The 15,146-nt window shown below is 41.8% G+C and overlaps 1 protein-coding gene across 3 annotated transcripts in view; it reads left to right on the top strand.

Moving 5' to 3' along the window:
• Nucleotides 1–15,146, top strand: part of Bbs9 (Bardet-Biedl syndrome 9) — a 405,148-nt gene that overhangs the window by 102,110 nt on the left and 287,892 nt on the right. For all 3 annotated transcript variants that reach the window (XM_048446631.3, XM_048446632.3, XM_048446634.3), the window contains 2 exons: nt 7,051–7,234; nt 7,818–7,947. In XM_048446631.3, the coding sequence (XP_048302588.3) occupies nt 7,051–7,234; nt 7,818–7,947 (314 nt within the window). The remainder of the gene's footprint in view (nt 1–7,050; nt 7,235–7,817; nt 7,948–15,146) is intronic.

The following is a 15,146-nucleotide window of genomic DNA, read 5'->3' as shown; positions in this document are numbered from 1 at the left end:
TCCATACCCAGTGAAACTCCAGTGGAGAAAACGGAGCTTTTCTTTTTAGGTGGTTTGTCCATTGGAAATCACCTTTGGGATAGGGATGGAGGCTGTGTCTGCTTCCCCTCCCAGCACTGGGACTCCATCTGGCTCAGACATGTGAGGCTCTGCACGTGTGTGTGTGTGTGTGTGTGTGTGTGTGTGTGTATGTGTGTCTGTCTGTCTGTCTGTCCTGCCATGCTTAGAGGCCTTTGTTTCTCTGTGTCCTCCTCCTCTCTGGCTCTTACGCTCTCCCTCCTCTTCCATGTGGTTCCCTGAGGCCTGAGGGGAGGGTTAGTGGAGACGGCCCATTTAGGACCTAGGACCAAGTGCTCAGGTCTCCCACTCTCTGCACACTGTCCACTGGGGGTCTGGGTTCTGTCTGCTGCAGGAGGAAGCTTCTCTGATGATGACTGAGAACACTGGTCTATGAGTCTAACAGGATGTCATTGGGGGTCATTTTATTGCTATGAGCCTTCAGCTGAACAGCAGTGTATCACACACGTGTGTGTTCTGGTCACACCTTCCTCCCAGGCTCATCACACCCACTCCTGTTAACCCTCCTCCTCCACCCATGTTCTCACCTTACGCTCATGCTTTGTAAAAGCCTCCTTTTTTTTTTAAAGAAAAATAAATTCTGTACATTTATTTATGTATTAACTTACTAAGTTTGTGTGTCGCCAGACTCATGTGTGCCTGTGTGTGTGTTTGTGTGTGTCTGTATGTATGTGTGCATACATACATGTGTGTTTGTGTATCTTCCAGGGGACAGCTTGCTGAGTTGTTTCTCTCCTTCTATTATGTTCTGGGAATTGATTACGAATCTTCATGCTTGGCAGCAAGCTTCTTTATCCTCTGAGCCATTTTGCTGACCCAGAAAAACATCTCTGTAGTATGAAATTTTTATACCTTATATTTCTGTGTTCGTACAAGTTTTCCATGGCTTAATTTTTAGGCTTTTTTCCCTTAAACACTTAATTTGAACAGTTCAGATTCTGGCGTCTTTCTCCTTTTCTCTTCTCCTTTCTCCCTTTTATGTCTCTCAAATTTAGTACTTGTTGAGCCTCCTGCATCTGTGAATTTACAATTTTCATAAAAATTGAAAAAAATGGGCCATCAATTCTTTAGATATTTTGTGTGTACACATCTCTCTCTTTTCTACGGAGCACTCTAATTATGCATGTACCTAACTTACTAAAGACTTCCCCATGGCTCACAGATTTTTCTTTTCATTTTGTTCAATTAATTAATTAATTTTGCAATGGCAAAGACTGTGCCCTGGGCCTCAGACAGCTTTTTACCATCCAGTGATTTCATTTCCCATTAAAAAGTCATTTATTCTTGCTCTTTCACTTGGGGTAATTTTTATTGCTGTAATCATGACCACTAATAACTTCTTTCTGGTGGAATGAAACCCATTTGGTATAGATTTCATTTCTGTTAATTCAGTTTGAACGTTTGCATCTTCAGTATCTTCATATAACTATTTGAAGATAGAAAGTAGTTATAATATTTAATATCTTGTTTTTCTAATTTTTAACATCTGTATCAGTTTTGAGTTACTTTCAGTTGACTTATTTCTCTTCATTATAAATCACATTTCCTGTTTGATTTTATTTGCATGACTGTTAATTTAAAAGTTATTAGATGTCAGATACAGTCAATTTTATTTTATTGCATTTTAGATATTTTTTAATTATTACAGGCTAAGCTTAGTCCTGGAACACAGTTGTTTGAAAGCAGTTTGATCTTTCCGAACATTGTTTTAAAGATTTATTAGGTGGGGCAAAACTACTCATTGTATGGCTTATTTTCCCCACTCATGAGACCAGATCCTCTGTGTGCCCCACCAGTGCCCCGGGGCTACAAACTTTTGAGCACAGATTCAGTTCTGTGTGGATGTTAGGCACTGCTACCTGAAATCCTGGGGGAGAGTTCCCTGGCCTTCCCTATTTTCTTTCTGAAATATACTGATGAATTCTCAGGTGGACATCTGAAGTGATGTCCTTTCTATACGTCTCCCAGGGTTGGTCTCCTCATTGAATGTGTTGTCAATTCTAACTGCCTTGGTTTCTCTGGACTCTGAATTCATCTTCTCAGCTCAGTAAGTTTGCTAGGCTCTGCCTGGCTTCAACCTCCCTGAACCCTGCTCTGGAAGAGCTCTTGTGTGGCTGGAGGTGCCGTAACACCCACCCATTGTATTTGTTTTGCTGTGTAAGGCATTATCATTATTCTTATTGTTTTACAAACCACAGTTTTATGTGTTCTCTGCGTTTTGTGGTTGTTTCAGGCAAGATACTGAATCCTATCCTGTGTCTCATCTTGGTTGGAAGTGGGGGAATTTGCAAATTAATATTCTTGGTAAGCTTAGGCTGTGTGTTGTTTCCCTGTGAAGTCAGACAATGATACTCAATACCTAGGGAATGAAAGTATTTAATCCCAGATCTCAGATTATGGTTTTAGAAACGGTATGTTTAGCTATTCCAGATGAATCTTTATCTCTTCATCATGTACACACCAACCTGAGTTACCTAACTGTCATTAATACTAGCCTTCTAGCAAATTACAGTGTGGGGGAGATGCAGTGCTTATGTGTTCACTGGCATCTGATGAAACGGTACTTGAATGATTCACTCCCTTCTCCACTTCTTTTTTTTTTTTTTCCCTGAGACCGGATTTTACTCTCCTTTAACTCCTGACATCCTTGGGCCAGCCTGTCAGGTGCTAGTGTCGTGGCCTGTACCTCTGTGTCCACAGGATGAGCACAGTGTGGCATCAGTTCGTGGCAGGCTGACTCATCTCCCTGTTGCCACAGTGCTGCTTCTCCCCCCAGAAGTTCTTGTGTGCACATTGACAACATCTCCCTTTCTGGCCAGACTCAGTACTGTGGATGTTCATCAGCTGTTTTAATCCTAAAGGAGGTAGATTAATGTCTAAAGTCATATCTTTTTAGCCAGAAGGCCAACTATATCTTTAAAGTGACTCTTCAAATTCTTTGGATTTATTCTTTCCTTATGTAATGATTAAAATAAAATGGCTCCATTCCCCTAGTGGCCTGTGGGCCATAAGGGGCAGCAGATCCCAGGCAGGGAGCCACATAGTGCGTGAGAGAGTGAGGTTGGATATTTATTTAGTGGGCTGTGGAGGGGAAAGGGGAAAGGGAGACAGGGGAAGGGCAGAGAGAGAGAGAGAGAGAGAGAGAGAGAGAGAGAGAGAGAGAGAAAAGCAGAGGCAGGGATGGGGTGAAGAAAGGAGAGGAGCCATGGCAGCAGCTACCTCTTTGGGAGAGAGACAGAAAGGGCATGGGCTACAGGCAGGAAGGAAGATCTGCCTGCCTCTTAAAGGGACAGGACAGACCATTATCTCTCTCTCTCTCTCTCTCTCTCTCTCTCTCTCTCTCTCTCTCTCTCAATAATAAAAAGCCAGGAGGTTAGGCACAACAGGTTAAAGGATTGGGGCGGTGGATTCTCAAGACTACTTCCTGCTTATTTGTGGGCATCATCTTGAGGGGGAAACCTGAGAAAGCTGGATGCTGGTCACATCCAAGGGTAGCTGGTCTCTTTGCTCCTGTCCAGTGTTTGTGGTATGGAAATGTCTGGTGTTCTCTTACACCTGTTTAAGGTATTGGCAGAACAGAGAACAAAGTTAAGTTTAGGGAAAAAAATATTAGGATCAGGGAATTGAGAGGGGGTGTATCTGACCTGTTTAAAGTGGATTCTTCAATTCGGCTCCTTGGAACTCACAAGAATTCTTTGGGTTTGTGAAAACATAAGTTTTAGACATATGCCATGTATATTTATATCAACATATTTATATCAGAATGACTGTGACAGATTTTTCTTTTTGGTACAATGAAAAGTATTTTTAAGACTATGGAAGGCAGTGTGAGAGAGATTTGATAACTTGTACTTGTTGATGCAGGAAGGAAGATCTGCCTGCCTTGGTGGTTGACAGGGGTAGGTGGTGGGCATGGCTTGTCTCTTAAAGGGACCACCCTTACTTTTTTTTGAGAAGGGGTCTAATGTAGCCTAGGCTGGCCTTAAACTTGCTATGTATCCAAGGTTGTACTTAAACTCTTTAAAATTTTTTTTTTATTCTTACCAATTTCATCCTGTGTCTATCACGTTTGGGGCATTTTAATAACCCCTGCTACCCTCCCACTCCCTAACTGAAACATTTCACTCCAACATGGCTTCTCCTACTTGGGTACCTTAAATCTTATTTGAACCTCCTGAGGTAATTGTGTTTGCTTGTGTGTTAGTCAGTGTTTTGTTGCTGTGAAGAGATACCATGACCATGGTAGCTATTGTAAAGGAACGCATTTAATTGGGGCTGATTTACAGGTTCAGAGGTTTAGTCCATTACTGTCATGACAGGAAGCATGGCAACATGCGGCCAGACGTGGTTCTGGAGAGGAAGCCAAGAGTTCTGTTTCTGATCTGCAGGCAGCAGGAAGAGACGGTGACACTGGGTCTGGCTCAAAGCCCATCCCCAGTGACACACTTCCTCCAACAAGGCCATGCCTACTCCAACAAAGCCGCACATTTTAATAGTGTCACTCTCTGAGCCTATGAGGCCACTTCCATTTAGTACAGCACAGCTTGTATGAACATGAGTGGGGATTTACTGAAACGTGGGTAACTCAACAGAATCTACACCATGGACAATGAGCCCTGTCCCGTAGTACTCAGTAATTGCCATTGTCCTGCAGTGCGCATGTGCAATGCGCATGTGCCATTTGTGTGTGTGGGGATGAGAGCCCTTTATTCACGCATGGCAGAGGGTGACAGGTCTGATCTGAGGTTGCTCTTGTGCAGGTGAGTTCAAGAGTGCAGTGGCCCTTCATGTCCAGAAGGCACCTTTGATGCCCTTCCTCTCCAGCATTCTTTCCCCCCCTCTTCCTGAGGATTTCTTTAGCTTTGGAGGAGTTACATACAGACGCCCCTGTTTAAGGCCAGCATTCTACAGCCACTTATTCTCCACTCTGTGAGCTGTTTGGGGTCACTCTCCCCACCCCCAAGACAGGGTTTCTTTGTATAACAGCCTTGGCTGTTCTGGAACTCACTCTGTAAACCAGGCTGGCCTCAAACTCACAGAGATCCGCCTGCCTCTGCCTCCTGAGTGCTGGGATTAAGGGTGTGTGCCACCACCGTCCAGGGTCTCTGTCTTAATCATCACTGACTGCGGAATGCTTCTGTATTGGAAGCTGAGAGCAGGACTGATCAGTGGTTATAGACATAGTAGTAAGAAGTCTGTTTGATCCACATCCGTTTTGAAAAACAACAGTAGTAGGTTTTCTCCTAGGGCCTGTGACCCCCCCAACTCTTGGCCAGGTTTATGGAAAAGAAATGAGTTTACCCCTTAGGAGCAAGAACAATCTTCTTCTTCTTCTTCTTCTTCTTCTTCTTCTTCTTCTTCTTCTTCTTCTTCTTCTTCTTCTTCTTCTTCTTCTTCTTCTTCTTCTTCTTCTTCTTCTCCTTCTCCTTCTCCTTCTCCTTCTCCTTCTCCTTCTCCTTCTCCTTCTCCTTCTCCTTCTCCTTTTTCTTCTTCCTCCTCCTCCTTCTCCTCCTCCTCCTCCTCCTTCTTTTTGGTTTTTTGAGACAGGATTTCTCTGTGGCTTTGGAGCCTGTCCCGGAGCTAGCTCTTGTAGACCAGGCTGACCTCAGACTCACAGAAATCCTCCTGCCTCTGCCTCCCGAGTGCTGGGATTAAAGGCATGCACTACCACCGCCCAGATCTTAGGAGCAATTAGAACAAGAAGTGGTTTGATGTCCCCGTAATGTCATGCCACAATTGCCTTGTGAGCCCATGTTGTCAGGACACATCAGTATTGTAACTGATGGGGTCCACTGATGACTCCCCCAGCCACATAGTACCTGGCCTTAAACTCTCAGTCCTTCTGAATGCTGGGGTTATAGGCATGGGCCACCACGCTCAGGCGTCTTTCCTTTTTACAGATTACAGGTGTTAGTTTATTAGATGCTAACTGAGGCTGTTCACTTCTTTTTGGTGTAGATTTTGTCTTCTTGTGAAGCCATATCATGTATATCCTTATACATATATTATTTTAAAAATATTAACTCTTGCTGAACTCTTCTAAAAACATTCTGCACATATACTTTCATTGTTTTAAGAAGCATCTACTGGATATAGAGCATCCTCGACGGGAGTAGACTTCTCTCCGGGTGGTTCCTAGTGTCGAGGAGCCAATCTGCCGTACCCCTGTCATCACTTGGTGACGACTCAGTGCAGGACTACACATGGATGCATTTTAGAGCTGTCTTTGTTGCAAAACATCATGTTTACAGCAATATTAACTATGGGTTTTATTGAGTATGATTTATTGATTTACAAGATAAACATAGCTTTAAAAGATTAAATTTGTTTTTAAACTGAAATATAAAACACGAACATGTATATGGATTGCCATGTGGTGTTTTGATTAATGTGTACATTGTTCAATGTTAAATCAGGTCTAACAAATCAATCTCCCAAATTTGTCATTTTTAATATTTATTTTTATTGTATGTGCCTGGATATTTTGTCTGAATGTGCATCCATATACCACATGTGTGTCTGTGTGCCTGTGGAGGTCTGAAGAGGCCATCGTCCCCTGTAGGTAGAGCCCAATGGCTGTGAGTCACCATGTAGGTGTCAGGAACCTGACTCTACCTGCTGAGCCATCTCTCATTTCTGTGTGGAGAGCATTCAGAACTTGTGCAGCCTTTTGTGTAGATAGTATGCTACTGCATACCAGTGCCCACCGGCCACTCCTCCACTGCTCCTAAAGTTCCCTTGCTGATGCACGCTTTGGAATCTCTGAGTAGTTCATATCACTTGGTCAGTGATCGGATAAAACCTATAAAATACTAACTACAGTGATGGTAAGCAAGCCAGCCACAAAACAAAACTAAGAAGTTAGACATCTTGGTTTGCTGTAAAGCAGTTGCTTCATTTTCGCCGATGTGAAGAAGGTGGTGGGCACAGTGGTTTTTAACAGCACCATCTCTGCTGGCCTTTGCTCTGCAGGTGGACTGGACTCTGAACATTGGAGAGCAGGCTCTCGACATCTGTATCGTTTCCTTTAACCAGTCTGCGTCCTCTGTTTTCGTGCTTGGTGAAAGGAACTTCTTTTGCCTGAAGGATAACGGGCAGATTCGATTCATGAAGAAGCTCGACTGCAGCCCCAGCTGTTTTCTCCCGTACTGCTCAGGTGAGTGCGAAGCCTCTTGTTATCCTTTCTGACTCTGCCTTATACATACCTGCACACATCAGAGAACCCCACACTCAGACACACATTTCAAACGTCTGGGAAAACGGCTTTCACTGAGCCTTTCACGTTCACTGTTCTGTAGACGTTTGCTATAAAGCACATGTGGTCTTGCCAGCCCTTGACTCTGTACGGTCTCTGTAGACAGGCTTCCAGCTCATTACTGCTCTCCGCAATGCAACTATTTAAGAATCGTTCCGTGAGAATATCACTCTTTTATAAGCAGAGCAATGTTGTCTAATAGAATGGCTTGCAGTGACTTCCTGTCAGTCAGTAGTTTAGATGTGTGATATGTTAATAGAATTCATACCTTCTAGATGAAATGCAAACACCTTGGCTGATATCTATACTTCTGTCTTTGAAATGATTTATTTCTTTTTTGCCAAGCTAAATATCTTATCACCTAAAATTTTTATGTGTTAAAACCAAGATAATACAATTAGTGTATGATACGGAAGAGACCCCAGTGTACCACCCTTTTGAACGGCCCTTTTCGTAACTTTCTTTCTGTATCTTTGACCTGCAGTTTCTGAAGGCACAGTAAATACCCTGATTGGGAACCACGATCACATGCTTCATGTTTACCAGGATGTGACGCTGAAGTGGGCCACACAGCTCCCCCACGTTCCTGTAGCCGTCAGGGTGGGCTGTTTGCAGTAAGTGATTCAATTTAATTGTATGAAAGGATTTTTGTTTAGTCTCATTTTTTAGCCCTGGCTGGCTTTGAACTCACGGCGCTTTTCCTTCAGCCACTGCACCACTAAATACCTTAGTTGAGGAGTTCTGTAGAATGTGGTTTCACACTGAAGTGTTGGAGTGTGACTGTTAATAGTAGAAGTTTTTTTTTTTCTTGGAAAAGTATATAAAAATTCCTTAATTAGCACCGCTAATTATTTTCACTTAATATTTTAAGAAGTTACTCCTTTAGAATTAAAGGTGAGTCCTGTTGAACACGATGGGGAGATGCTTTTCCTGGTGACTTACTTTCTTCAACATGAAAACCAGTGTCTTCCAGGGTTTGCTGGGCTGAGTGTGAGCCACACTTGCTTGTAATGCAGACTTTGCTTCAGTTTTGCTCGTTTCAGGTGATGCCAAGTTGCCTTATGTTTGTGTGCTTAAACAGTTTAGAGTGTACGGCAGTTTTTCACTTAAAATGAAAGAAAAATAAAATTAATATCAATATGAAACTCATGACACAGTTTGCCAGTGAGTAGGTTGTTAGCATAAGAATTGAAATCCTGAAGTCCTCGAGCAGCTCGGATCATGTGTCAGGTCTGAGGAGCTCAACTGGAGCCTCGAGACGGCTTCTCGAAAGTCTCCACGGAGCCTCAGACCCCTGTCATTCTGCTCAGTAGAACGTTTACTGTGGAAGTTCCCAGTGATGCCCGTAGTGTCCCATGACGATGATTTCTTCCCCGAATGAGGAGCTGGATGTTCATGGTTGGAAACAATGAGGGGCACTTATGGTTGTATCAACGATTAAGCTGTGGTATACTTAATCCACACATTCCAGAACTGAAACCTATCCATGCTCTATATGGCGAGGGGATGTGGCCAGATTCTCTGGATGTGGCTGGCCCGGAGTCTTTCTGAAAAGCCATTGACAATGACACTGGGACTTGTTTCCTCTGCATATACTGGATTTTTGGGATCCAGTCTGTTTGGATACTCACCTTCCTGGACCTGGAGGGAGGGGGGAGGAACTTGAACTTCCCACAGGGCAGGAAACCCTGACTACTCTTAGGGAGGGAGAGGGAGGAGGAGAGGGAGTGGGGGAAGTGAGAGGGTGTTGGGAGGAGGGGCGGAAATGGAAACTTTTATAATTTAATAAACTTTAAAAAAACCCAGAAATTTAGATCACACATCTGCAAAATTCATTTTATTTTTTAAGTCCAATTAAATGCTGGTTTTAATTAAAAAAAAGAACTGAAACCTATGTCTTGAATATTAGTATTGCATTATTTTATGCATATTGGTCTTCTGCCCCCATGTGTGTCTATATCATGTGTGCGCCTGGTATCCAGAGAGCCTAGAAAAGGTTGTTGGATCCCCTAGAACTGGAATTACTGTTGGTTGTGAGCAACCATGTGAGTGCTACGGATCAAACTCAGGTCCTCTGTTAAGAAGTCAGTGTTCTTAACTGCTGAGCCATCTCATCTATCTATCTACCTATCTATCTATCTATTATCTATCTATCTATCTATCTATCTATCTATCTATCTATCTATCTATCATCTACCTATCTATCTATCAATCATCTATCTATCTATCTATCTATCTATCTATCTATCTATCTATCTATCTATCATCTACCTATCTATCAATCATCTATCTATCTATCTATCTATCTATCTATCTATCTATGTATCTATCTCTCTATCCCTCTATCATCTATCTATCTATCTATCTATCTATCTATCTATCTATGTATCTATCTCTCTATCCCTCTATCATCTATCTATCTATCTATCTATCTATCTATCTATCTCTCTATCATCTATCTATCTATCTATCTATCTATCTATCTATCTATCTCCCTATTATCTATCTATCTATCTATCTATCTATCTATCTATCTATCTATCTATCTATCTATCTATCTTTAAAACTATGTCCCCCCTGGAGTAGGAATCATAGAGGACAGTGGACATCTGGGGCCCCTAACCTGGTCCTCTGGTCCTCTGCGGGGTTTATCATCTCTTCAGCTTCAGATGAAATGTTTTTATTGCCAACTTCAGATCATTTTACTGGTTTTGAGGCTCCCTGGAACTCACAAGTCATCCACATGCCTCTGCCTCCTGAGTACTAAGTACTGAGTACTGATATGAGCTCATTGGAGATACTCACCTCTGACACGTCAGTGGGTTCACACAGGTGCTACCTGCATTCCCAAACTTGAAACACGATCGAATTCTTCGCAGTTTGCTGCATCCACGTCTGCAGGAGTGTTGTGTTCACTGAGTGAGGGTTGTGTTCAAAGAATGTTACTTTTAAATATTAGAATATTGTTAACCAAGTTAAAGACTCTTTCAGTGTTCAAACTTTAAATATTATCAAGTCTCAGAAAAAGCTGATTTCTTGTATTTTAGGAGAAAGGACAGTCATTTATTTGTAATTGCAATGCATTTAACAATAATCATAGTTTTTTTATTATTGAAAGAATAAAGTATTTGAAATTGGTTTTTGCAATGTCCACCAGATTTTGTTTTTAAGTTCATACAACCAGACTCTCCAGACATTTTGCATCAAATTTAGTTAGAAGAATTTAGATCTGGAAAAACATCTTGCCAGCAGGGAAGTGTCAGCGGCGTCACTTCCTGGAGACTAATTCTTACAGTACTCCATAACTCATTCAAGAGCTCTTTGTTCTCTTGGTCCCACAAGTGACCACTAGGTAGAGAAAGGCAGATATAGTGTGGTGAGTTTGTGGCCCACCTTGGCTCTCCAGGAGGGGAATGTAACTTTATTTTAATTTTAATATTTTATTTATTTATTTTTTGTGGTTTTAGAGATTAAATCTAGAGCCTTGTATATATTAGGCAGTCATTCTGTCTCTGAGCTATACACCAGGCTAGGAGCCAATATCTTCATTTACTAAAAAAGTTACTGTAATATATACATATATTTGAACATAGGAGTTTGGTGGAAAGAGAAGTTACAGGTAGTTTACAACATGTACAAGACTTTCAGAAGTTACCTTTCTCCAGGAAATGCATATATTTTAGGTACCTATACTTCAGAAAGAAGCCTCTATTTCTTGTAGCTTTTTAAAGATTATAATTCTAAGTAAAAAATAAAAGTAGTGCCACTAGTGTTTTATAATTTATACATAAATTCTAATCATGAAGTTGGAGATTTTTAAAAATGTATCAAAATAAATTTTTTAAATTAAAAAATGTATACCTTTATAGGATAAAGGCAGATTATGCCTGAAAGAATTTAATGACTTTTGCTTTTAGTAATTATGGGAAGGGCTGGCACAAGCAAATCCATCTTGTTGTTTTGTGATGATGCATAGACTGGTGTCAAACTTCTCCCATCTCAGCTTCCCCAGTGCTGGGATTACAGGCAAGCAACACCATGCCCAGGATGCATTTCTGTCAGGGCTGACAGCTTCCTGCCTTTTCTGAACCGTGTTATTGGATGCATTGTTCAGGAACCTTTTCTGATTCATTCTCGATTGACCCACGATGACGGGCATTTTAGCTATTTTTCTATCGCTGTAATAAGACCAAGGCAACTTATAAAAGAAAACATTTATTTGGGGCTTTTAGTTTCAGAGGGTTAGAGGTCATGACCATCATGGCAGGGATCATGGCTGCAGGCAGGCATATAGGCATATGCTGGGAACAGCTGCTGAGAGCTTACATCTTGATCCACAAGTGTGGGGCAAGACAGAGAGCTAACTGGGAAGGGTAGCAGGCTTTTCTTTTAGGCCACCAGGCCAGCTCCCAAATCCTGACATGGAGACTTATTATTTGTTTGGAATGCTCTGTCTTGCTTAGGCTCCTTTCTGGCTCGTTCTTTTAACTTAAATTAACCAGTTTCTCTTTATCTATCTTTTGCCTTGGGGCTTTAAGCTTTCTTTCTGTATATCTTACTTTTACTGCTACTCACTCTGCTGGCTAGCGGATGTGTGGCTGACCCCAGGCATCTTCCTTGTTCTCTCCTCTCTTCTTTTCCTCTCTTGTTCTTTTTTCTCTTTTCTCTCTCTTGCCAGGCAGCCCTGCCTATCCCTCTCCCTAGCTATTGGCTGTTCAGCTTTTTATTAGACCAATCAGGTGCCTTAGGCAGGCAAGGTGAAACAAAGGCAACACATTTTTTTTCATAATTAAACAAAGCATAAATAAAAGTAACACACCTTTACACAGTTAAAGTAATATTCTACAGCACAAACAAATGTAACACATCTTTGCCCAGTTAAAAATGTATTTCATAACCAAATAGCATGGTTCTTTGAGATCTCAGAGTCTGCCTCAGTGACTCACTCACTTCCTTCCACAAGGCCACACTTCCTTCCTGAATAGCTATTCCTTCCTGAATAGCTCCATCAACTGTAGTCCAAGTATTCAACTATATGAACCTATCTGGGACATCTTCATTCAAACTGCCGCCCCAGGAAATGATTCATCCTGATTGGTGTGGTTTGATACCGCATTAGTGGTGGGGATAAGTCACAGATGTCATGAGTTAGTGACAAAAAAACCCTTTGGCCCAGTTCAGGCAACTGAGGTACAGAAGTGGCCCAAGTCATCCATTCTGCATACGTTGCGGGTGATGCACTAACATCTCAGATACATTGTTCATTTTCTTTGCCAGAAACTATACTTACACAAGGAAACCCCTTACAGAGGCAAGAGTTCTCTGAAGGCTAGTAGCTTCCATTTTGAGTAGGTATAAGCTAGTTTAAGGAGCTAGTACTTAGAGGGACAATCTTTACATGAACTTTGACCTTAGAACCATTTCCCAAGTGTCTAAAAGTATGCATGGCTGTCTAGTTCTCACTATGTTCTAGCCTTGGGCTCTGTTAGCATCTTGATTATTACATTCATTTCAGAATATTTTGCCCCAGGATTGAGGTCTTAAACAATGTGGGGGAATTGCTATAGGCCAGGCAGAAATGAAGATATTTTAAAGGGACATTTTTATCTCTCAGTCTGATTACCAGACTGTTTGAAGAAGGGACCACAGAGAGGTGGGAGTTCCCCCAGGAATCTCTTGCTGGGAGAACCTGTCTCCAGGATAGAGATTTCACAGTTCTAACAACTTGTCAGGCCACCTTAAAGCCTGGGAAGGAAGCTGGTCAATGATATGGGCAGGGACTGCTTAAAGATTCAAATCCTTGGCTTTCTGTTTAAACCGTAATCTCACTTCAGGCCCCTTGTGGATCCCCTTGTCTCACTTCCCAGTGTAGCCACATCAAAACATATTTCATTTTTCCCCATTATTAAAAGTTTTCATTGTAGTTTTATTAGAACTTTAAAAGTAATTTTTAGTAGCTTAGCATAACATTCTTATGTTAAGCAGTTGTGGTATTGGCATAAAAGCAGACATGTAGACAAATGGAACAGAACCAAGATCCAAACATGAATACGTGTAACTTCAGCCATCTACTATTTGACAGAGATGCCAAAAATATACTAGAGGAGAGAATGAATCTTCAACACATGGTACTGGGAAACTAGTTGTCCACATGTCAAGGAATGAAGTTAGACCCATATCTATCTCCTGCACAAAACTAACTCCAAATGAACCAAAGACCAAATGGACTAAATTTGAAACATGAAACACTGGACCTGCCAGAAGAGAACCTAGGCAGTACCTACAGGATATAGGTGCAGGACAGGGCTTTCTGAGTAGGATTCCATTTACCCAAGAAATGAGACCTCATTAAACTGTAACGCCTCTGCACAGCTAAAGAAACAATCGAGAGAATCTTGGTCAGGTACCCTTCTGACAGAGGACCAATACCCAGAATATATAAAGATCTCAGAAAACAAAGAGCTAAGAAACAAATGACCCATTTAAACAATGGGCTTGAGGTCTGAACACGGTTCCCAAAGGAAGAAATAAATATGGTTTAGAAATATCTGACAACATGTTCATTGTCCCTAGCAATCAGGGAAATGCAAATCAAAACAACTTGGAGATTTTATCTTTCCTAGTCAGAACAGCAAAATTGGCAAAACATCAGCCAAATGCTGGAGGGGATTGGTGGTGGGATTGAAAATGGGCAGCCACTCTGGAAATCAGTGTGGAGAACAATTAAAGAGGCCACGAATATGACAGCAAGCGGGGTGCATGAGAGGGATGGGAGGAGGAAGGGAAGGGGAAGTGATGTAACTGTAATTTCAATAAGAAGGCCATTATTGGTAAAATTATAAACACTGAAGTAACTTCTGCTTTTTATTACATTTAAGATTGAACTTATTTGTTAGAAACTTTCTTGGATGAATATGTTTATTTGTAAAGGAATTCTCCGCTTCTTTAATACTTCTTTTCCAGTGAATTAAAAACACTGGATTCAGATCAAGTTGGTGTAATTATCCTTAATAGCAGCACCCTTTATTACCAACACCCCTTTTTACAACACCGCCACACCCCCACCTACTTGGCAGCCCTGGTTCTACCTTGTTCATTATACTTTAATTTTAAACCTGCACTTCCTTCTTGTACTCTAAGACGAATTTATGTGGGGTACCTACCTCGCTGTTTTTCTGGGTAAACCAATTCTGTCTCTCCTCTCTCTCTCTCTCTCTCTCTCTCCCTTCCTCCCTCCTTCCCTCCCTCCCTCTCTCTCTCTCTGTCTCTCGTGTGTGTGTGTGTGTGTGTGTGTGTGTGTGTGTGTGTGTATGTGAATGAGCATGCACGTGCGCACACATCCACTTTAATCCACACAGGGATGTGAAATAAGTATTCAAACTGGAGAATCATGATCCCAAATATTTACATTTCCAGTTGTTACTGCTTACCTTTTATTATGGAGCAGACCTGACTGAGCATCTTGCCTCTGCTGTGCTCAGTTTCCCAAGTGGCAGATAAAGATTTATCTTGTATTGGTATCATCACTTTCTTGAGAGATGTCAAATATACCTAAATGTGAGGGAAGCTGGACATGCTGAGCGTCTTTCCAGGTTTAGCCTGCAGTGCTTTCCAGCAGACATAGCCTGCAGCCGCAGCACATGCTTTCCAGCAGACATAGCCTGCAGCCGCAGCACAGCAGACATAGCCTGCAGCCGCAGCACACGCTTTACAGTTAGTGTGCCTCATGCTTTTACGTGAAAACAATTTCTAGACCTTTTGGATTTTCTTTGAGGCTTTGTCCAAAATATGCACTTTAACTTTTGGCATTTAT

The sequence above is a fragment of the Myodes glareolus genome, chromosome 4, assembly GCF_982192425.1.
Source record: "Myodes glareolus chromosome 4, mMyoGla1.1, whole genome shotgun sequence".
NCBI classification, from domain to species: Eukaryota; Metazoa; Chordata; class Mammalia; order Rodentia; family Cricetidae; genus Myodes; species Myodes glareolus.
This window is presented reverse-complemented; position numbering and strand designations above follow the sequence as displayed.